This window comes from Tachypleus tridentatus, unplaced genomic scaffold (assembly GCF_004210375.1).
Source record: "Tachypleus tridentatus isolate NWPU-2018 unplaced genomic scaffold, ASM421037v1 tig00004039_pilon, whole genome shotgun sequence".
Taxonomy (NCBI): domain Eukaryota; kingdom Metazoa; phylum Arthropoda; class Merostomata; order Xiphosura; family Limulidae; genus Tachypleus; species Tachypleus tridentatus.
The window spans coordinates 3887-27831 of NW_027467816.1; the positions used below are offsets into that span (position 1 = coordinate 3887).

At 33.2% G+C, this 23945-nt stretch overlaps 1 protein-coding gene across 1 annotated transcript in view; it reads right to left on the reverse strand.

Moving 5' to 3' along the window:
• Positions 1-402: 402 nt before the first annotated feature.
• Positions 403-23945, reverse strand: part of LOC143243689 (uncharacterized) — a gene marked incomplete at both ends in the record, with an annotated part of 44106 nt that continues 20563 nt past the window's right edge. The window contains 2 exons of the mRNA XM_076487329.1: positions 403-610; positions 11322-11410. Of these exons, the coding sequence (XP_076343444.1) occupies positions 403-610; positions 11322-11410 (297 nt within the window). The remainder of the gene's footprint in view (positions 611-11321; positions 11411-23945) is intronic.

Below are 23945 nucleotides of genomic sequence, written 5' to 3' on the forward strand. Positions count from 1 at the left end.
ATGTTTAAGTATTATAACCGCGAGTTAGTTCCGCAAATAATCACATATTTAGGGTTAGTTGTAGATTGAATATTCTTCTTCTGTGAACTAATTGCCAGTTAGGGTTAGTTAAACTTTAAGGTATTTATCTTAGTTCCTCAGTTTACACGAGGTTGTTTAGGTTGAAAATGTCAGAAAAAAAAAACATTCTCCTACATCTATATTAAATATTTCTTCCAGTTTATGTACAGTTGCCCTACAAACTCTTACATATATCTACCTTAATTTCATAACAACTTGTATTTTACAACGAATATATTTGTTATAAAACAACAAAGCTATATGTTACGTTTATTTATAAAAATAATAAATTATTCTCTGTGAAACTGGAAAGATTTCTATTTATTATGCATTTTTACTCACCCAAAACTTTTATGTGTCCGACCTCAGAAACGGGTGGCTTAGTTTCAATTCTACACAAGTAAAATCCCTCGTCTTCAGGTTGAGCGTTTCTAAACTTAAGCATCCAGACGTGTCTGTTTTTGTGGTAAACTGACAGTCGGTTATTATGACCAGTTATCCGATCATTAACTGCGAGAATAGTTCTAGTATTCAACTTCGTCCAAGTGACCTGCAATAATCACAACTTTATCATGTATTGTCAAAAATATATTCGTGCTCTATTACGAAATAAACAAATTTTGTACGAGAAGTTAAAAAAGAGTTGATTATATAAAGAGACAAATTAAACATTCTTCATAAAAAACAAGTTTCCTTTTTTTGACCAACACTTCAAACACGTGTTAGTCGGAACGAATACAATTCTTCAAAGATGAACCAGAAGCTAATTCAAACGTGATCAAAATAATGAAAATCACATTAAAATGAACCAAATTAAGTAGAAATACAAAGCTGTAACATTATAACACTGAAAAACCAAAACTAAAACCTATTTCCATATTAATATTCTAATATTAATGTTATGGTTATGTAGAGTTACTTATACACATATCAACTATATATATTACAAAATGGTGCTGACCAGCAGTACTGGGAATATGGTTTATAAAAGTAAAATCGTGGCACGTTTCATGTTTCACGAGGAAGCCTCCTTACACTTTCATCACACCAAATACGGTAATGTGTGGCACCTTTAAGGGGAAGAACAGAGAATCGAAAATCTTCCATTTTTGTCTTGAGTTTTTGTTATTTTTGTTTCCATTTGTTGAATAAATGTTTCAGAACATAAAGAGAAATGGATCATGATGTAACATGTTAACCATAAGACGTAACCTAAATTCCTTTAGTATTCAACAACAATATTTTGTAGAACCATTTCATAACAGAGTTTTGCTGTCAAAATTACCTCGCACCTAAGTAGGCTGTCTAGTGCTGCTATTAAACTATAATTGTATTTCTCTCCTTGTCTTTGTATCTAGTCGAAATGCGCTTATATTCAAGACATGTGGAATATTTTCTACTGCGCGATCTAAATATAAAATATTTGTTAAAAGTTCTTATCATGCTAAATCTATGTAGTTTTATTCAACGGAAATGAATCTCTAGCTTATATGAACAATATTATTTCAATCAAAACTGTAAAATATTTCAAAGTAACTGATTTAACCATTATAATTAGTATTTAAGTGTAACAGTGTGTGTCGTTTATGGTGAAATAACTGTTTAGGTTGAAAATGTAAAAAATGTAAAAAATCAAAACTGTAAAATATTTCAAAGTAACTGATTTAACCATTATAATTAGTATTTAAGTGTAACAGTGTGTGTCGTTTATGGTGAAATAACTGTTTATATATCTGTAATAATCCTGTAATAGGATTATAATAATATAATACTATGAATTATACAATGCTTGTGAATGCCCATATGTATCAGTTGTTTTATTACTATTCTATTCTATTATTCCTTATGTTAGGGCGTTCTCACAACTTCAGAGAGTAACTGTAAGTATACTATGGACTAAACATAGGTTTTATGGTATTGTAACTTAAGAAAGAACTGTTTAATATCGTGATATGACCTTGACATATTTGTCTCACTACAGTCACTGTAAATATACTATGGACTAAACATAGGTTTTATGGCACTGTAACTTAAGAAAGAACTGTTTAATATCGTGATATGACCTTGACATATTTGTCTCACTACAGTCACTGTAAGTATACTATGGACTAAACATAGGTTTTATGGCACTGTAACTTAAGAAAGAACTGTTTAATATCGCGAAATGACCTTAACATATTTGTCTCACTACAATAAAGTTTATTAATTTTCGCAGATCTTCAAACAGTTGAGGTACTAGAAAAAAGTCCATAATGGCGGGCGCAGTGTCGTGTATTCCAGACACTGTTACGTTTCATCTCATTTAAAGTCTGTAGTAAACGATTAGTAAAGAGGACATTACAAAGAAACGTCATCAGTCTTATTACTATGTATACACTTATGAAGTTTTAGTTAGTTGTTAAGCATATTATATAATGATAAACATTCTACCTATTAACACTGTTAATTCGTATGCTATGGCCTGGCATGGCCAAGCGCGTAAGGCGTGCGACTCGTAATCCGAGGGTCGCGGGTTCGCGCCCGAGTCGCGCTAAACATGCTCGCCCTCCCAGCCGTTGTGGCGTTATAATGTAACGATCAATCCCACTATTCGTTGGTAAAGAGTAGCCCAAGAGTTGGCGGTGGGTGGTGATGACTAGCTGCCTTCCCTTTAGTCTTACACTGCTAAATTAGGGACGGCTAGCACAGATAGCCCTCGAGTAGTCTTTGTGCGAAATTCCAAAAAACAAAAACAATAATTCGTATGCCAGTTTCAAAGACACCAAAACACAACTTTATGAGTTTTCATTGTTAGAATGTTAAAAGATTACTTCAAAATGAATGTTCAACAGAAAAAAATATTAGGATAATTTTCTAACTTTTTATGACATAAGATCGGAAAATAAGTGATTGGATTTTGTTTGTAAAATTGTAATGGAAAGACTATGTAAATCAAATACTGTAATGGCGTCTGTTTGTAGTTTTCTTAAATAGTATATTAATGTGTTTAATACTAAAAGATTTGTTAATAAATTTGATACTTGTCTTGTTAGGTAACAGAAAATAACCTAGACATACACCTTTGTTCTGTGTGTCACGTGATATCCTTCCTCATATTATATATACACTTTTAAAAGTATAAATTAAACCATATCATGATAGTTAACTTTATTGTTGACCTATGTACCATTAGTTATAAAACATCTTTTTGTCTTTATGTCTGAAAACAGCCTTATAAATAAGAGTTTGTGATTATGGATGATAGCACATCTATCATACATGGGTTGTATTCGATGGTTAAACAGAACTGTTAGAAACATGAATAAACAGTTCATGAAGTTGAATTAAGTAGACAGTTTTCAAGAATTGTACGCTAACTGAAATGTACAAGTTGAACAAATCCCATCGTATCTTGATAAATAGAATATCATACATTTAGGGTTTTATCAATATATAAAGTAAAAGAATCGATAAGTTATATCTATTGATTCTTATATTCAGTGACATGTAAAAGCTTAATAACTCGTCATGATGAGTTAAACTTAGCATTCAGTACAGTTAGCGTTCACACTGTTTCAGGACTGCTTCTATCCTTTACGTTCAAGTTTAATGACCCTTAAAAAGAAATGTAAAGAACGTCTATATACAATTAGTTTTAGTAAAGATCAGTAAACATATGCATACAGATTTGAGAAAATATTTACAGAAAGGAATGAATTTAATTTTCTACAATATTAATGTTTAAAAATAACTACTTATATAGATCCAATAAATCTACATTTCAGTAAAACAATTAGATAATTAAAAATATTTTATACAATATATTAATTCTAGAAATGTAAAAAATGAATTAGCGATAACTGTTTTACAGATAATATATAACATCAGAAAATACAAAAATATATGTCATGCACATTATATATAAAAACAAAATTATAATCATATATAACAATGCATTAATACTATACTTAAATGAAAATAAAACATGATTGACTATGAAATAATAACGTAACTGTCTAATTTAGTATTTATAAAACCATACAATATGAGTTTTCAAAACATTTCAGGAGAGATAATAGCATAATATATCAATTAAAGCAAAAATTATGGAACTGATGAATTAGTAAAATGCTTTATACATAACCTGACGAATAAATATAAAAAGAGTATATAATTATTGGTTATGCTATAACATTTGCCTTGTTCAAATAATGAACAAACTAAGATATAATATGTGTGATAAAACTTTTTTTTCACATGACATATGTTGTAATATATTGTACTATAATAGCTGTATTGTTAAAATAATGGTTTTATTTGTTGTAAGCTCCCAGTGAGCCAGTGGTATGTCTGCTGACTCATACCGCTAGAATTGGAGTTTTGATACCCGTGGTGGGCAGATGTACTGTTTGCTTTATACTTGATTCCAAATAAACAACTTTGTTTGTAAAGTATTAAAAATTGTTATGACGTATTAATTAATAACTCTAAACAGAATCAGCACACTAACTCTCTAGTTTTACTTATAACATTTTAGGGTAAATATTCATATATAGACTACAATGTTGATAACCTAGATACACGTTGAAATATTCTACAATGAGCTCATACATCTATAGAACTATCCACTTCTAGTAACATCATCTGCCCTAGCAGTACTAACCTCACTAACATATTGAACCTAGAAACACTATCCTTAGTAAGGCGATCCACCTATAAAAACGCTACCCTTGGTAACAGCGGCTGCGAATAGAAACAATGATTTTAGTAACATCATTCACCTTCAGTAACTATGCCCTTTGTAACACAATATATCTGTAGAAACACTATGCTTAGTAACTCGTCCACCTATAGAAACATTTTCCTTAGGAACACCGTCCGTCTAGCGTAATATTGTTCACCTATAGCAACAGGCCCTCTGGTGTCTAGCTATGATGGCACTCCTCCCTAAGACAGTCTCGCCCCCTGGTGACACTTCGTATTCGTCTCTGCTTCTCCCCTCTATTACCTGAAGCAGCCAATCAGCGGCTTGCCTTGCAACTACAACCCTAACTTATTCTTTTTTCTGGTTCAAGCTTCTGGATACCAATAAAAGTCTCTACCGTGACAATATTATGTTTGTTGGTTTCATCATGTGACATTAAAATTACAATAAAATTTCGACATTTAAGCATAATCTTTTTATTCGGTATTTATTATTTTAATCACTTAACCATATATAGACGTGATTATTCAGGATTTAGTTACACGGACTGATTAAAGTGGTTGTGCCACATTTTATATTAAATGTACGACAATAAAAACATTATGTTACCAATGGTATAAGTATGCAGTATTAATCTGTTTATTTGCTATTGTCGATCTCGTTTTATGTTTCAAAGCCATTTTGAGACTTAGTTTGTCCATCAGATCTGCTGTATTTTATGTACCTATGAAAAAGAATTAATGTCATACTTGTATCAAATCACGTCTAATTTTGCTCTAACACATACCTATAGAAATATTCAGACTAGCTAAAGTGGAGCAATATTACGTAAGCTCAATCAATGTGATAAAATTATGTATTTATCCCTACCTTGAATTTGACTTACGATCAACCTGCATTACTTATGTAGCGATGGAAAGGGTTGTTATCATTTATATCTTTTAAACATTTTCTCTATGTATATGTAGATATTCATACTAGATGAAAGTCGTAATGTCACTAAACACAAAATAATAAATATATACTTTAAGAAAAATAACTTTCACAAGTATTAGTCCGAATCTTTAAAACTTATTAATTAGATAAAATCTTTACGATACATTAGTCAGCATCATTCTGTTAAAATACATGGTTCTTGTACAATACATTTATTAACACTAACCATAGAAGGGACTGTTCTTTCACTTAACTTATTAACAATATAAATTAGTATTCGTGACCACTTTGTAGGTTGGGACAAGTATTGTTTCTATCTTATATTATTTTGCCTAACTAGATCAAATCATTCCAGATAATATATCACATTCTACGAAGCTCAGACTAGATTAAATGTTTTTACCAAGTTCTTCATTCTGCTTGAACTTTTAAATTGGAGAAAGGTACAAAATTATCGTGTCCCTGTATACACTCTTTACAAATGTCTACACTTTTCTAGCAAATGTAGAAAGTTCGCTATTCCAGTTTACACACGGCACAAACGAGTGACATTGACTTACCAGTTAGGTTTTTCTCAATGAAGTGTGCGATTAATTGTTATACAAGGTTATAATAAGTAATAATAATCCCCAGAAAACTGTAGAATTTGAAATCAAAGGTAACGAGACGATGGAAAGGGAGATTCCATTACTAAAACTGATTAACACTAATGAATATCCGCCGACACCTAACAGATTATCTATAAATCTCATGATAAATTTTTCTTCAAAGCATTAATAAAGCAATGACAGTAATGAAAATACGATATTTTTGACAGAGAAAAGTGAGCGAAAAGGACCCCAAACCGATGAAGCTTATCGGAAGCTGTCAAAACGTTTTGATTGTGGCAGAAGTCACAAGAATGACAATCGTTATTGGAGAGGGTAGACAGATTTCCGAATCCAGAACAGCCCAGCCCTTGACCTTTGTTTCAAAATTAAAATAGTTTAACTTTTAGTTGATTTACTTTAAATTTATTGAGATTATTCCATAATTGTTTCTGAAATAATTTCAACTACTTTATTTGGCGATAAACCAAAACAAATGAGTAAAAATAGTCAAATTATCCGTACAAGGATTATCCACTGTATCCAGGTCACTTTAAAATAGACTACTTCACACCTGGATTTATTAAGAATCCATAACATTTTCAAAGATACGCATTTTAGCATTACCCTGAAGATTATTAGATATATTTTGTGAAGAATGATTGGAACGGAGAGGTTTTGTTCTTTTTCTTCAAATCGTTATAAAACTCGCTACATGACTGTGTCTCCACATCCAGATCTGGAATTCTCATCACACAGTGACGGAGCTTTTGAGGGAGTTTGGCGGCAAAAGAGTGCGTACTACAAGGATGAGCAAGTCAAGTAGGCCTATTATGTGACAGACAGTGTGATATCACAAAACCGGGACAATTTGTGCGCTCCAAGAAATTTTTTGGAGCATTTAAACAAACTACTAAAACACAGGACTGCCCTGGCAAAAGTGAGACCTCTGATCACCCTATTATTAAAGAAGGAGTTAGGGGCCCCAGGAGGAATGCAACACTATTTAACTTGCCGAGCACACCAGAGTTTTACAACTGGAAATCAGAATGGTCAGGAGTAAGATAATAAGATTCTATCCTGACAGGTTTACACTTGAACTGCTTTCAAACACACCATAGCTCCTACAAAAAACAATACATTTTTTCTCAATCTACAGCATAGAATAGTTTTCACTAACAAACACTGTAATTACTGTGCATTTGTTATGTAGCATTATTTCTTGGGTGCCACCTGTGCATTCATCATTCTTACTCATGCTGACTGTTATTAATAGCATTTATTGTCACAATTCGTTACATATAGATTCCTCAAATAGTATAGACCCAATGAGGAATGTTTTTCTTAATCCAACCCAGACTGCATCTTTTCCACTTTAAATGGCTGGCTGCTTCAACAAAGCATTGTGCTTTGCTTTCTCTTCAGATAACACAGTTGTAATGTTGGTCTGAATTTAGACAGACAAAATAAGATTCATCATTTCATAATAACTTAAGGTGGTGCTAATATCTACATGAACCAAGAATCAGAGAGAAACGTTTAACTGTTTGTATGTATCTCTTAACGGCAGTTCGGGAGCAATCTTTAACTGGTAAGAATGCAATCTCATTGTCTTACTCTTGACTGCCCACCTTGTTGACTGTATTGCTGATCATCCGTTAGATACCACAAGGTATGTGAAACTAGCGCGGCAGTAATAAAACAACCTCTAGGTAAGAAGTTCAAACTCTTCAAAACTAATGTTAAGTAACTCAAGACGTCATCTTACGTGATACCTAACAATCCACTGAAGATCTTGCCAGTGACTTAGCTGTAACTACATGTGTAAATTTTACCTTAAAACAGTAAGATATGCATTTGCACAAAGTAACATTAATCAAACACTACTGCTTAAGAAACATAACCAACATAAAAACGTTGAAATTGTTTTCAAACAAAGGGATGAATAAGGAAACTCTTTACAAATTATTGTGAATTCTAATTGTTGTGAACAATCAACAATGATTTATTCAGTTGATAAGAGGACGGCATTACAGTCATTTTACGTAAACGTAAAGTGAAACGTAATGGGGATCAGTACAATTATGGCCTGTATCTCAGTAAAAAATGTTGAAAATATCCACATGTACCAGTAGGTTCTTAATCACAATCACAGGTTAGATATGTCAAGATCATGATCCTCATCATGCAGGAATATAGTGAATCGACATTTGGGAATAAAAAAGAGAAGGTGAGTGTATAGAACTAATACTTGGCCTACACAATTTCCTAAATACTATTTTTTCTTGGAAGGAAAAATGGCATTACATGACTCTGTTGAACTGTGGGGAATAACATATAATATTTGGACTAATATCTTACAAATGTATATTGATAAGTTGTTGTTTTGAATTAAGCACAAAGCTACACAATGGGCTATCTGTGCTCTGCCCACCACGGGTATCAAAACCCTGTTGTTAGCGTTGTAATTCCGCAGACATACCGCTGAATCACTGAGAGGCATATTGATAAGAATGTTCTGTTTAAATCAAATGCCAAGTATCTGTGTGCTAAGTTACTCGGTTTTCTTTTGTAATCTATTTAATAATTAATATAAAAGCCTGTCAAAAAATGACGGTAAACCATTGTGAAATGATTAACAAAAATTATAGAAGTACCTAAAAAAATGCACTTACTTTTTACGTATTTCAAAAGTAATTCTTTATTCATCACATTTTAAATGAAAACTATTCAGAAAATGAAATGTTATTCGGAACTAGCTTTCATTGTAGTGTATCTATATAAAAATAATAGAACTGCCTGTTTTCTGTCCATCTAACTAACTTGCAGGATGCAGACGGATCTTCTATAGAACTGGTGTGAAAGTATATTAGGTCCTTTTTGAGATACGTGTGGATTTTCCGTTTTGCAATTTGTGGGTTTTTTTTTTTTTTTTTTTTTTATTTTACATTTCTTTACCACTACTTCGCCCTCTGTTGATGAAGCTTCATTAAATTTGGCATGAAGGTTTGTTGTGTCCGTACAAAGATACATGCAAACTTGCGGTTTCACTACTTGAGTTTTTCAGTTTTTATGGGCGTTTTTTAACCATTATATATAAAGGAAGTAATTATTCATGTCCTAAGATAACCTTTCGTTAATCACGAATTTAAATAGCTTCAGTCCAAGAGAGGGATACTCCAGCTGGTATAGAAATACATTTCAACAATGAGCACGGCAAACAGGCAAACAGTTACATGAATATAAACTATATTTACTACACTTCTTAACATTGTATATGATGTTTAACGTATAGGTTCGTTCCCTGCTGGGGCAGCAGTAAGTCTACTGATTTATAACGCTAAATTCAGGGGTTCGATTCCTCTCGGGAGACACAGCAGATAGCCCGATATGGCTTCGCTATAAGAAGCCACACGTACAGATGCAGGTGCATTTGCGCTTTGCAAATACGTTTAATTGCAGAACATTTATAATATAATAAATCCCCCCTCGCTATTACAGCGGTATGTCTACTGATTCACAATGCGAAAATTAGAGGTTCGATTCCCTTCGGTGGGCTCAGCAGATAGCCCGATGTGGCTTTGTTATAAGAAAAACACACACACACAATATAATAAATTCTGGTTATTTTCACGTTAATTTAATTACTTAAGTTAATCTTGTATGAGTATTATCTAAGTAAATGTTTCTAGTACGTTAAAGATAAATGTATTTACGAAACTATCAACATAATGTGCACTGAAACATGCATCGAGTTTTTTTAACCTTTTACAACTGAATCATTGTGTGCATAAAACTATGATGTCGTCATTCTACTGAAAGTATGAACAAAGGCTGTCGGTGTGATATATCTATTATTTAACACTCCTACGAAAAGACGTTTCTAGTCCTGATTTCCCCCCTGGCTGTGGTTTCGCTAGATAGTAGATAGGGACAGTGGGAATCTCGTTAGTCCATTCATTAATGGATTTAAATGGCAATTTTATTTAAATACAAAATTATTAGCCTAATATTAATAACCTTTCAAGTTGCTCTGGGGCCTATTAGGCCCCACTTTTCGTAGGAGTGTTAATCGTGAAAGTCTATGCTTGTTGTAATAATAAAGCAATGATAAATAATTCCAGGTTAAATACGAGTACAAACCTTCTGCATCTCAATAAATGTTTTAAGTTTACAGTTTTAAGTTTTCTTTCATTTTGAAACATTCAGTACTTAAGTACATTAAAGCGAAGTACATTACGTTTTTGTCTCAGAAAATAAGTTAATTTATAGTGTAGAAAGGATTGTAGAAAGACTAAGAAAGTTAAGACATCTTTTGGACAAAGTAAGCTTTTAACTTCATTAGCCTTAGAGAAAGTTTAGAATATCTGGCCTTTATAAGCATAATCCAATTGTTTTCTTTCTTGAACCAAACAGAATTTATATAATAAGAATGTTGCTTCAGACTTTGCTACAGGCAGATGCACGTATGATTTTTGTTTGTAAGAATTCGTTACAAAATGTCATTACCACCTCTACCCCAGTTACTAAGCGATACGTTTATAGACTTATAACTTTAAAAATCGGATTTCAATACCCTTGCTAAGCAAAGCATAGATAGCTTTAAACAACAATTAGACATGCACTCTCAAAAAACGTCGTGACATTCGAATCCCATAGTTTAGCTAGTTAGAGCACTTGTATTTCAAGTAAACAATCACATTTCCAGCTATTTAGAAAATATAAAGTTGTCAACTGCGAACTTTGATGGCTAGAAAATTTAGAATCAGAAAAATATTTATTCAATAAACCTTTAAAAGCACGTTTGATAGAGACTTTCGTTCTGTGACTCCAAAGAATTATGTTTGCTTCTTTGTATTATAACATACTCTACGTAAAGTAATTTCTTCACTTTGTAAGAAATGTTTTTATTATAGGATAAGTAGGTAAATATAGATCAAGTTTTGCTCTATGGTAAGAGACGGTTTATTGTGTGTTTAAAAGGTTTTCATGGCTGAACACATTTAAAATATAAAACATTACCTTGTGGTTTCCAAGGTTATACTGATTATTACCTTGTGGTTTCCAAGGTTATCTACTTCACACTTCAGTAGAGCATCTTGTCCAACGACCACATCGACATCTTCTATGGGTTTGATGGTTACTTGTGTAAGAGAAACATAATTAAAAGATCGTAGGTTTTACATGTTTAATATCAAAATGCAATCAAACATGAACTATAAACTTAAAGGTAAAATGTCCTGTTACACAAGATTACTTGAAGCTCATAAGAATGAAGTCCCTAATGGGTCTACTTCCTCGATCCTTGTCTGTTAGCCTGATTACGTATTATGGTTTAAACAATATAATTTATATGGTAAGAAACCAATGTGGAGGATTAGTTTCAAACCATACATTTTGGTAAACTTTTCACAGACATTTCACTCTAAGTGGACTTCGATTTCCTGGACATTTAAACAAATCAACTGCACAGATGTTCATGGGCATGCAACGAGGATTCTACAGGTATTTGTGTTTATTTATACAAGTAATTCAACAACAGCATATCCTAATGCAGACGTATATCTTTGGCGTCCTGGGCACACATAGCAGAAACTGGTATTAATACATTCGCTTGACAGTAAACAGAGCTCACAATGTTTTACTAGGCAAAGTTGTTTTCTTATATTATATGTATCTTGTCTGAATGTTCTTATCGTTTGATCGGTGATAAATCACGAAATAGCTCATCAATGATTCACCGATTGTAAGTTTTCTTTACATTAATGTACGACTTAAATTAGCGTTTTAGAGGGGGGTATATGTCTCATGAAAAAACACTTTCTGTAATCATTTACTGAACAGGAATATCTGTGGTACAAAAGATGCAATAGAAGATAAGTATTTACATATCATTATGAAGCATCAAAAACTTGTTTTTATAAGAGAAAAATCAGAAATTCATTGATGTTATTTAATAACAGTAGCTATGCCTTTTAGTAGCTAGAATATAGAAAACTAAGTATTTCTTAATTATTTTCAGCAGCACAGATATCGAAATAAAAACAAAGAAAACGCAAACGTGAACTTAAAGCAATATATTGCAACAAAAGTTCCGTTCTGGTTTCACTGAACAAAATGTTCTGGTGCTAATTTCGGATTAAAAAAAGAGAATGTATGTGCATTTAAAGTACAACATTATTTCTCTCAAATACACATGTACAACTAAAATCAAGTGAAGAGTAGAGATATTTCAAGAGACTACATAAATAAATTTCACCTGTATTTATATCATGGCTTCAATCTATTTTTTAGGACAGTAAATCGGTGTTAGTTATAACTGTTTGTTGTTATGGTCACACGTTAGGGTTCCTGTGCTCTTCGTGTATGGTTGTCAACGAGAAGTGGAAATAATTAATGAAAAAACTAGTTATATTTTATGAATATTTAATTTCACAAGTAATATAAATGATTTGTATAAGGATTAATGTTGAGGTTACAAATGTACATACTGTAATCTATGAAATAACTAGTTTTATAAACAAATGTAAATAAATAAAAAACTCTCTCCGAAGAAATATATAATTGGTTAAGACAAACCGTTTGGAGACAGAGCAATAAAAGACATTTAATCATGTAAAAATAAATGCTTAGAAAGAGAAATGAGGTTGTAATTTTTTATATGATACTTGAATTACAATTTTTGTAATTAAACGTGTTATTAATACAGTTCGTACATTAATTATGTCAACACAAAGTCGAATAACTTCTGCAGTCTTAAGTTAGCTTCACCAGGTTTGAAAACTACGAGGATGTGATGAACTGATGCAGTTTATCGATGTACTGGAAGTACACAGTGGAGATGAATTATATGAATTTTAATATATGTTCGTTAACTTCTGAAGAAAAAAAAGAGAATCGACTTAATTTGTGTTTTTCTCTGCAATACATGAATTTGCATGTTTATAGTATTAATCTCGATGCCACTGGCATTACTCTCGATACCACTGTCATCTCTGTGAAATACAAGTAGAAAAAAATGAAGTATGGTATTAATAAAACAGCATCCATTGAACTAAATGTCTAATTTAAAACAGAGTTAACCGAAGCGAATAATGTAAGGATATATAATACTGCATGTTATATATATAGTACAGAACAACAAAAAGAGAAATACAGAACACTAAATAAAATTATACTCTGTACAATGATCAGAGGGAGTTCACGAACTTACGTTAATTTTCATACATTAATCTGTCACTTTTCATTAACTCTACCAAAGTCGCTTTTCTTGTAGTAAAACCAGTTTAACAAACATGACACGGCTCATCTTCTGTGAGAAGGTACGAGAAAAACAGTCAGTCGGTTCACCACTTGACACTAATAATTTAGCAAATATAACAGGGATTGAAAAATTAAATGTTTAATGCTGAATTAAAATTGTGCACCTGAAATGATCTGGAGACCAGTTAAACTATAAAGACTTAAAATACTGCTGTAGAGTGTATGTAGAATACAGCATTAACCTATCCTTCCTTCAGGTAAAGACCCGGCATGGCCAAGCGTGTTAAGGCGTGCGACTCGTAATCTGAGGGTCGCGGGTTCGCATCCCCGTCGCGCCATACATGCTCGCCCTTTCAGCCGTGATGGCTTTATAATGAGACGGTCAATCCCACTATTCGTTGGTAAAAGAGTAGCCCAAGAGTTTTGTGCGAAATTCAAAAACAAACAAACAAATCCTTCAGGCATGACCAGGTGGTTAAGGCACTCACTCGTAATTCGAAGGTCGCGGGTTCGAATCCCCGTCACACAAAAGATGCTCGTCCTTTCGGCCGTGAAGGCCTTATAATGTGATATTCAATCCCACTATTCGTTGGTAAAAGAGTAGCTCAAGAGTTGGTGGTGGGTAGTGATGACTAGCTGCCTTCCCTCCTTCCCTCTAGTCTTATACTGCGAAAATAGAAACGGCTAGCGCAGATAGTCCTCTTGGTGCTTTGCGCGAAATTCAAAACAAACAAAAATCCTTCAAACATTATTGACTGTTCTTCTCGCAGTTCCTCACTGGTAACTGTGACACCGGTAAGTCTACGGGTTTACAACGCTATTATCAAAGGTTTCATTCACCTCGTTAGATACAACAAATAGCCTGATATAGTTTTATTATAAAAAACACATAGACTCTTCTGGAACTCTTGTATATTGTATATATACAAGAAGAGGAATACACAATACTAAATACTTGTACTTTGTACAACAACTTGAGGGAGGTTTCCAACTTATGTAAATTTCCTAACTTTCTGGAATATTGTACGTTAAACATGCTATTTTCTAGTAGTAACTTTAGTATACTATTTCCAAGAAGTAAAAAAGTTTACACAAGTAGCACAGCCAAAGCTGACCTTTCTTTTGGTGAAATTCAGGAGTTTTGAAAATGTTTCATAGCTCACCTTCTTATTCCTTGAATTATGTGTGTTTGTTTTTATCGGTTTCTTAGTCTCTTTGTTAAAGTTTCAGTAGGTTTGTAGGTTTTGGACAAATTGATTTTAATAATATTTATTCTACATAAATATGTACATATGAATATGCATATAGAAACGTACGGATTTTGATTAATAGGAGATTTAAGCACATAAGAAAATCAGTCACAGTGTCACACATTTTCATTTTAGAACCTTAACTCAAATTATTATCACCACATATAACCGCTTATGACCACACACGTTCATAAATACTAAAAGAAAATAAAAGAAATAATGTAACATACTAGAAATTTTGATTAGGATAAAAAAAAACAGTGGATAAACAGTTTCACTACGTACTTTCATTTAGCGAATAATCACATTTTCTTCTTAGCACAATTACAAGCGATTTTCGTGTAAAAATCAGAACGATAAACTGTCCATGATATATCACCTACATGTGTGTTCTTTAAGCAGTGATAATAAAATCACGAACACAGTATTTTTTTACAATGTTCGTGACATTCGAGATATCTTATTTACAGTTAACAGTGCATCAGTTGCTAATTCTAAGCCTTTATCACTCAATATTATAATAATGTAGTTATTACAAAATACCTTATAGAAAGTTCACCATGAAACTGCACCTAATATCTTGACAAAGATTAAAACTATTTTCTGTTGTTAATCTCACAAATACATGAACTACGGTTCACCAGCTGTTCTAATACAGAAAACGTTCTACCATTCTTATCTATAACTACTTGGAAGCAATTACGCATCCAAACAATCAGTATAGACAGCCTAAAAGTGCCCAATTTCATATTTTTCTTCCTATTTTGAGTCATAACAGTATTTCAGTGGTGCTGTCATTGTTCGTTATTGACTAAAACCTCAACTCATTCTCACTATATTTCATGGACAAGCCAGTGTTCCCGAGGCCATAACTATTTCACTAAATTTCGTGCTTTGATGAATTTATTTATTGTATCATAAGATTAGATTCATTTCAACCATATATTTTTTTATGTTTATATGCTGTTGGTGTACGCCAGAGCCACACACAGTCTTCCTGATTGAACCAATGTCCTTTCACTTTCTTATCATATGTGTTCATTTTCTGTCTCTTACCACCTTCCTTTTGTGTTACATGAAAACTCGTGTATATTAGGTGATATGAATGTTGGCTACATTACATATTATACTGGAAACACTGGGAAGTCAAAAGATTGGAACAGTCTGTGTATAAGTCCTACAAGTAGTCTTATTAATTCCTCAAAATAACAGCTGATACACCGTTACTCTGTTACATGGTGCACCATCAATACATATGGTAAGTGATAATCTCAACCCAGCTTCATTTTGGCTGTTTATGAGCTGCAAGTGTATACGTTTTACAATTTAAATGATCTGTTTAAGTAAACAAGAAACCAACAATGATAAAATAAACTATAGTTTTTATCTTACACAAGTTAACAAACAACTTACACCTAAAGTTCTGTAGTTATCCAATATCAATCCTCTCTGGTTCTTTAAAGTGGGCTATCCACTGTTCAACTAAAGTGACTTTTCACAGATCGCATCATATACAAAATGGAATTTTATTTTAGTAAATGCAGGAAATAGTATTGTTCTGGAGAAATGGTTGGTCAGAAGGCGTGTATAATTTGTTACTAAGGCAAGAAATCTTCAACTTACTTATCGTAGGGTCAGCCAGTCTATCACTACCAGACGTGGGTGTTAATTTTAGACTTGTTTGTCTCAATTGTTTAAGATACCTGAACTATCTGACAAACACAAATAATCTTGTTATTTCTATCTCTCTTTTTTATACAAAAACATTAGCAACGACCAAACATTTCCACAAGTCGAATGTGAGCGTTGTATTTATTTTGTGTTGGTAACGTCACTTGTGCTCCAAAAGACAACTCTATAAAAATTGCATTATAAGACACACATGTCCAGTATCTATGTCGTGGTAGTTGTGCTTTTTATTTCCAGTGAACACTCAAACAAATACATTCACAAACCCTGTCAGTAGTTTTTCAGTTTTCTTCGCTAGTTTGAACTCACTATATATTTTTCAGCTAATGGCCTGAATTGTACTGGCAGCTTCGTGTATGCATAGTGATGTGCAGGGCAACAATATAGTTACAATGTCAGTTTTCACCACTTTTCCTTCAATCACTATACTGGTGGCCACCTCAGATGGTAACTAATTTATGTTAATATAATTACAAGTTTTAAAGAGAATATATCATATTATTCGGGAAGTAGCAGCAGTTGCAGTTGTTTCTCTTTAGATTTCAGACATTACCTTTATTTTAGTAGTAGATGATACATCTGAGACGACGTGAATAAATTCTCTCTCTTCGTTAGATAAAATAACAACTACAGTATTGGGAAGTTTACAGTTTTTACCATGTTTTAGTTGCAATTCTAAAGTTTTAACACACGTGAAGTTTATACTATGTACATATTTACTAGAAGGTAACGTATTTAAAACATCTAAAACACTGGTAACTCGCACGTACTTATTAAAGGCACCAATAGTGATGCATAGTCAGGAAACCTAGCTCATTAGTAGGAACAAATCTTTAACTAAAATAAAGATCATTAGTACCCACACTAACTAAAATTATATTAACATTGAAAGAGTTTACAAAACCATATTCGTCCATATAGAAACTAAATAAAAGGATAGATAGTTGATCTCACTTAGACTATAAGTCAACTGTGATCCATAGATTGCTAACTAGCAAATCTATCAGCATTTAAACTTTAGCGTGTTGATGAACATTTGGTTTATTTTATGGATATCCATGTTTCTGTACAAACACAAAAAGGCATCTACATTATTAATGACCAAACTATTATCCATAGTTATAGTAATCATTTTTCATTAAATGCTGTTGTTATGGATCTGGCTGGTTATCTCAGAACTTTTATCACTGGTTAAACTGGATTGTCAACGATAGATGTCTTTGTTAAAGCCTTTCAGGTAGAATCATGTCACCCTACTTGTATGAATGAGATTAGCATCACCTGTTGTGGCCACTTGCATTGTGGTACTGACCCACTCTGTTGCTGTATTTCTGGTGGAGCCACTGAAACTACCACTGCAAGTTTCTTCACCCCAACAACTTAGTTAAGGTTACCCTTATTGCTACTACTACAATTTTAGTTATTAGAGATCATGTCTGTAGGAACAAACAAACAGTAAATGTCCTATAACTGTAGCTGTTATTTAATCTAGTGATTAAAAAAAATATTTAAACCGTTTCAGTTATTCTAAACCGAAAAACTGGTATTAAGTACAAAAAAATAATAATTTTATTCTTTTTATGGCACTACCCACGTAATTTCTGGTCTCTCGTTTTAAAACAAAGGATGTTGTGTTTCTAAGGTATCACTTAACTAGCCAGAGGAAGTAATCACTGTTAATTTCTGAACAGTATTCTCGACGTTGCAGCAATCTTTCCTACAAAAGACGTGACATTCAGTTGAATGACCTAGTTCCTTGAGTAACAAGGGTTCCTTGAATAATAATTTGTATTACGAACACACGTTAAATATGAACAAACGTTTTGTAAACATTATATATTAATTAATTAAGATAGTACAAAACATATGACAAGCCTGGTTACCAAACCTTTCCTCCCCCTTTACTTTTAACCAACATGTCCACCTCTAACTTTAAAACTTAAAAAAAAGCTCCAAATATATCGTGTATCACTCAATAAATCAAAACGTACATCAGAATACCAATAATTAAAAAGGGAATAAACTTTACAGTAAAATAAAAAATAAAATAAAACTAAAAACTTCAGGATACCTACCAAACACAATACACTCAAAGGTAGTTACAACATAAAATTGAAATGAAACACAGCTCAAAACTGGGCCTATACAGTAAGAAATAACAAAATGCAAAATTGAAACACAATTCTTAAGATAAAACATGATGGTGTCATGATAATAACAAAATAATAATAATTCACGCGATAAACCATTGAAAAAATACACATAAACAGTTTCAAATAAAATATTTTAAAGACACAACCATTTATATGTAAAAATTAAAAAAAGTAAATAAATATTTTAACAGATAACAAAAAATGAATCCTTCATAGCGTAACACTTGAACCTTTTTAGACAGAATTAGAATTTTATCAATGAAACCTGTTTCCCTTTATCCCCTAATAGCACAGTGCAATGTCTGCGGACAAACATTGCTTGAAATCGGATTTAGATACCAGTGATGTTTAAAGCGAGTAGCCTCCCGCTAGTACAGCGGTTTGTCTCCGGATTTACAACGCTAAAATAAGGGTTTCGATTCCTCTCGGTGAGCTGAGCAGATAGCCGATGTGGCTTTGCTATAAGAAAAACACATTAAAGCGAGCACTGAAAGCCCATTTTGTAGCTTTGTGCTCAACTTGAAAACAAACAATTATTTCTCTTACTGGGAACTATATTTTTGTGTGATAGGAAGATTAAGCGTGTGCCGCTCGTATACCCGATTCGATTTTATTACTCATCAGGATTCCAACACTCTACCTTCAAATTGAAATTATTTTAGGCAGGATTATAATAATCTATGAGACCTTGAGCATGGTAAGATACATCAATCAAAAGAGATCGTTTCATGAGTTCAAAACTGTAATTAGATCTCAAATCCATAAAGAGAAAATGGAGTTATGAGCTAAAACTTTGCATTTGAAATACAAACGAACTCAGAGCCTTTCTATGAGTTACTCAGCTGCGGCTAAAAATAAATATGTAGAAAAGAAAAAAATCAGAGTTTTTAACTCAAAGATATGTAAATGCACAAATGGAACACACACACTGTCAAATTAAAATAAATTCAATGGTGATATAAATATTTACAGTGAAATGAAATATGGATTACAACTGAAAAGCAAAATAATGATAGTAACGCAAATAAACACAAAATAACACGAAGAAATTATAGATTTATAAAAGTGATTCTGAGGAAATTCGAACCTCTTATTTAATGAAGTTCCAAAAGTAGGTTTTCCGATGCAGTGGTTGATTGATGGTGAGCTGTGGTAGTCTGAAAGATAATATCTAGGATTATCACAAGGGACTTATCATTTGTGTCAGGTCATCTCAGGAAGGGCAAACCTCTAATTCTAACTGGAGGTAAAGTTTAGACTTTTTTCCTGGTTGCCTTTGATAGTAGTACTTTAAGGTTAATATTTACCAAAGTATTGAGTGTTCTATTATCTCAGTCAGGTGTGTAGAAGTTTGAAAATCTTTGACTACAGAGTCAAGAGTTCTGCTGTTTTGAATTAAGCACAAAGCTACACAATTGGCGATCTGTTCTCTGCCCACCACGGGTATTAAAACCCGGATTTTAGCACTGTAAGTCCGCAGACATACCGCTGAACCACTGGTGGACCAAGAGTTCTGGATCATTTGGGAAACAAAAGTACAAGAGTTGATGTTGATGACTCTACGTTGATATAATGAGTCATTGTGACAATTTCAAGACGGTGATGGATGAGTAATAATGGTCATGCCTCTGAAGTTATAGACATCACTAGGCTTACCTATCACTTGTCTTAGGCCATGGAAGATGGTGATACTATAATATGTGCAGACACATGGTCAATGTTTTTTGACAAAAAATACTCATTCGAATACTTGAATGGTTTTTTTTTTCCTTGCCATCCTGACGTCTCCACTAATTCTTCCTAAACTGATGTTGAGACAACCAAGGTTTTGTTGGCTGGGAAGGGCCCTCTTCCAATGACTTGACAGTCACTGACTGTTCAGCAGAAAGACATTATGGTTCTGAGAACTCCACAGCCATTCCAATACAATCAGTTGCATTCAGAATTTGATTTTAAATGGAAAATAATCATGGTTTAAATGTAAAGTCAATCAAGTTATAAATGGTTAATATTTTGATTAAAACTGTTGGTTAGAGTTGCAACATCTCAGTTGCATTAGCCATTCGCTCCAAAGTTTTCTTTAAGGATAAAGTACTGAAATTATTAATATTATGGTTAAGTGACATTCCTATAGTTTTATGTGTACTCACGTGTATATTTGCTTGTAGAATATGTATCTCTTTCATCTGCTGACATCCAAGCTTCCCAGTGCAAAGCGATTATCATGGTAATATTAAAAATATCTTTCTTCCTCTAAATATTTTCATCTTTTATTCGTGTAACATTTAAATACTCCTGAATACATAACAAATATTTGTTTATCCGTAGAGCTTTATACATCTACAATTTACATCTGTTTGTACTTACCTTTGTTGTTTTATTGCTCTATGAATTGTGTCTAGGCCCGGCATGGCTAAACGTGTTAAGGCGTTCAACTCGTAATCCGACGGTCGCGGGTTCGAATTCCGGTCGTACCAAACATGCTCGCCCTTTCAGCTGTGGGGCGTTATAATGTAACGGTCAATTCCACTATTTATTGGTAAAGAGTAGCCCAAGAGTTGGCGGGGGTGGTGATGACTAGCTGTCTTCCCTCTAGTCTTACACTGCTAAATTAGGGACGGCTAGCACAGATAGCCCTCGTGTAGCTTTGCGCAAAATTCAAAAACAATTGTGTCTAACTAATAATCTTACAACACAAACTGTAAATTACTCAATGAATGCTTAGTCCTCATTATTATATTAAATAAAGTAATAAACGAATTGCTCTCGAGCGTTCCTCCTAAATAATTTCTATCATTATTATTTTCATTATACTAATTAATTTAAATTCACCTAACCTAATAAGATCCTAATTTTTACATTTAATTACTTTTATGATTATAAATAAAAACATATATGGGAAACAAGAAATGTATTGTCCAACTTTAACTTCATTTATTTGCTATCGGTCGTCAATAAAAATTTAAGCCTACTTATTTATAATGACGCTAGTAAACTAAGTAGTGTCTATTTACTTATATAATGCATCTAAGAACACAGAATTATAACACACGCAAATTAAGCAGTCTCATATAACTATATAACTTAACTGGCTTTCTAAGTAGGATACGAGAGGCTGAAATTAATTTTCTCAGCTACTTGATCTGAACAACGCCAAATAACCTAAGACGAAGTTAACAATACTCTAAATTTAAAGTAGCGTAGCTTGATACGTCATTAGATAGATTAAAACTTTGCCTTTATATTGTTTAGATATTTGTAAGAAATAAATTATTGGAAAGTTCTGAAAGAAAAGATGCGATAAGTGGTTAAGACAAGTGTGTCTGGTTTTCTAGTTTATGACTTCCTAAACAAGTAATATTGAAGGTTATAAAAATTAGACTTTCCCTCAGTAATATCTATATTATAATGAGCAATTTATGTCAAATTTCGTACTTCAGAGAGGGTAGTAAGTAAACTAGAGAAGACTTATAGAACAAATGTCACAAGTATAATTCCAAGGGAGACTTAAGTTTGTTTTTTTTTTACATATTACTTATGTAATATTAAACTATGTCCATTTAACTACATTTCGACGTCACGTTATTAACCTTCGAGTGTAACCTTCTAAAAGGCCGTGATATGCTCATTTTGACCTGCCAATAGCGAGTGAACTGAGAGCACATACAAAGTATCGACGTTAATTTTGCAAAACAATACATACTACCTGAGGTGATAGGAAACACAAGGTATGCATGCAAAACACACAGTCATACCACTTCAACACAATAAAGTCCAATCTTACTAGCATTTTCATCATACGAAATGCTTATCCTATTACTAGTTAATTTAAGTCATACTCGAGTAAAATAAAGTGTATGGTTTTACGTTATACACTGTTTAAGATTTTGTTGTGTGACGACACTTAGGTTGTGAGAACATGAGATCGAATGGTTCTTTTCTTGTCATCTAGGCCCGGCATGACCAGGTGAGTTAAGGCGTTCGACTACTCGTAATCTGAGGGTCGCGGGTTCGAATCCTCATCGCACCAAACATGCTCGCCTTTTCAGCCGTGGAGGCGTTATAATATGACGGTCAATCCCACTATTCGTTGGCAAAAGAGTAGCCCAAGTGTTGGCGGTGGGTAGTGATGACTAGCTGCCTTCCCTCTAGTCTTACACTGTTAAATTAGGGACGGCTAGCACAGATAGCCCTCGAGTAGCTTTGTGCGAAATTAAAAAAAAAGATTAATATTTAACAGCTCGTGAGTAAAAATGAAATATATCAATTTCATGTTTTGTAATGGTAGTGATGTAATGGATTATAGTTACACCTCTACATCATTTTACAGAAAAGGCAAGAAGAATTGTTGTCCGTGTCTTTCTCCACAAAGAAGTCTTACTGTAATTTCCGTCCCTGATGCTAATGAAATTTCATAAGCTCCCATAATTTTAAAAGAAATTCATTCTCAAGATTTCTTGGTAGATATTCCAGTTTTTGGTTAGGAATAGCATTTGTTTTTACCCATTAATGACGAGTTTGTTCCTACTATGTCACTGTTACTTTGCGAACCATATCAAGGGCATCTCCTTCAATTGTGTAGTTTCCCAAGTTATTTCTTTAGTGGACCATTTTGTTCACAACATAGTTTGTAGGATTTAGGCAAATCTTTATTTCATATTTAGTATTAGACCAAGTAGAAGCACTTCCTTATTCTCCCCAGATATTTTGTAACATCTAAGTAACCAGTTGATGGAAAGTTGCGTAGAATATGGAAAGCTTCTGATTATTGTGATCGTGGAAGTTCCAACTCAAGTTGTAAGTTTTTCCCACCTGTATTTTCTCTTTTTTTATATAGCAAGTTTTCCAATAGACATAAAGAATCACACGTCACTAAATATATCTTCTTTCTGAGCTCCATCATCAGGCAGTTCTTTTTCCCTGCACTGTGGGATTAGCTTTCTGACATCTTTTGTTTGAGCAATTTTCATTTGAGAGTTAGATCATATTAGTTTTTACGTCCTGTTGGATTTCGGTTATCTGCGCTAGTCATCCCTAATTTAGCAGTGTAAGACTAAAGGGAAGGCAACAAGTCATCACCACCCACCGCCAACTCTTGGGCTACTCATTTACCAACGAATAGTGACATTGACCGTCACATTATAACGCCCCCATGGCTGAAAGGGCGAGCATGTTTGATGCGACGAGGATTCGAACCCGCGACCCTCGGATTACGAATCGAACGCCTTAACCCACGTGGCCATCCTGGGCCTATGTGTGATAAATGATAACCAAACACAAATTTTCAAATTCATCATCTAACCTATATGAAAGCTAATGTGTG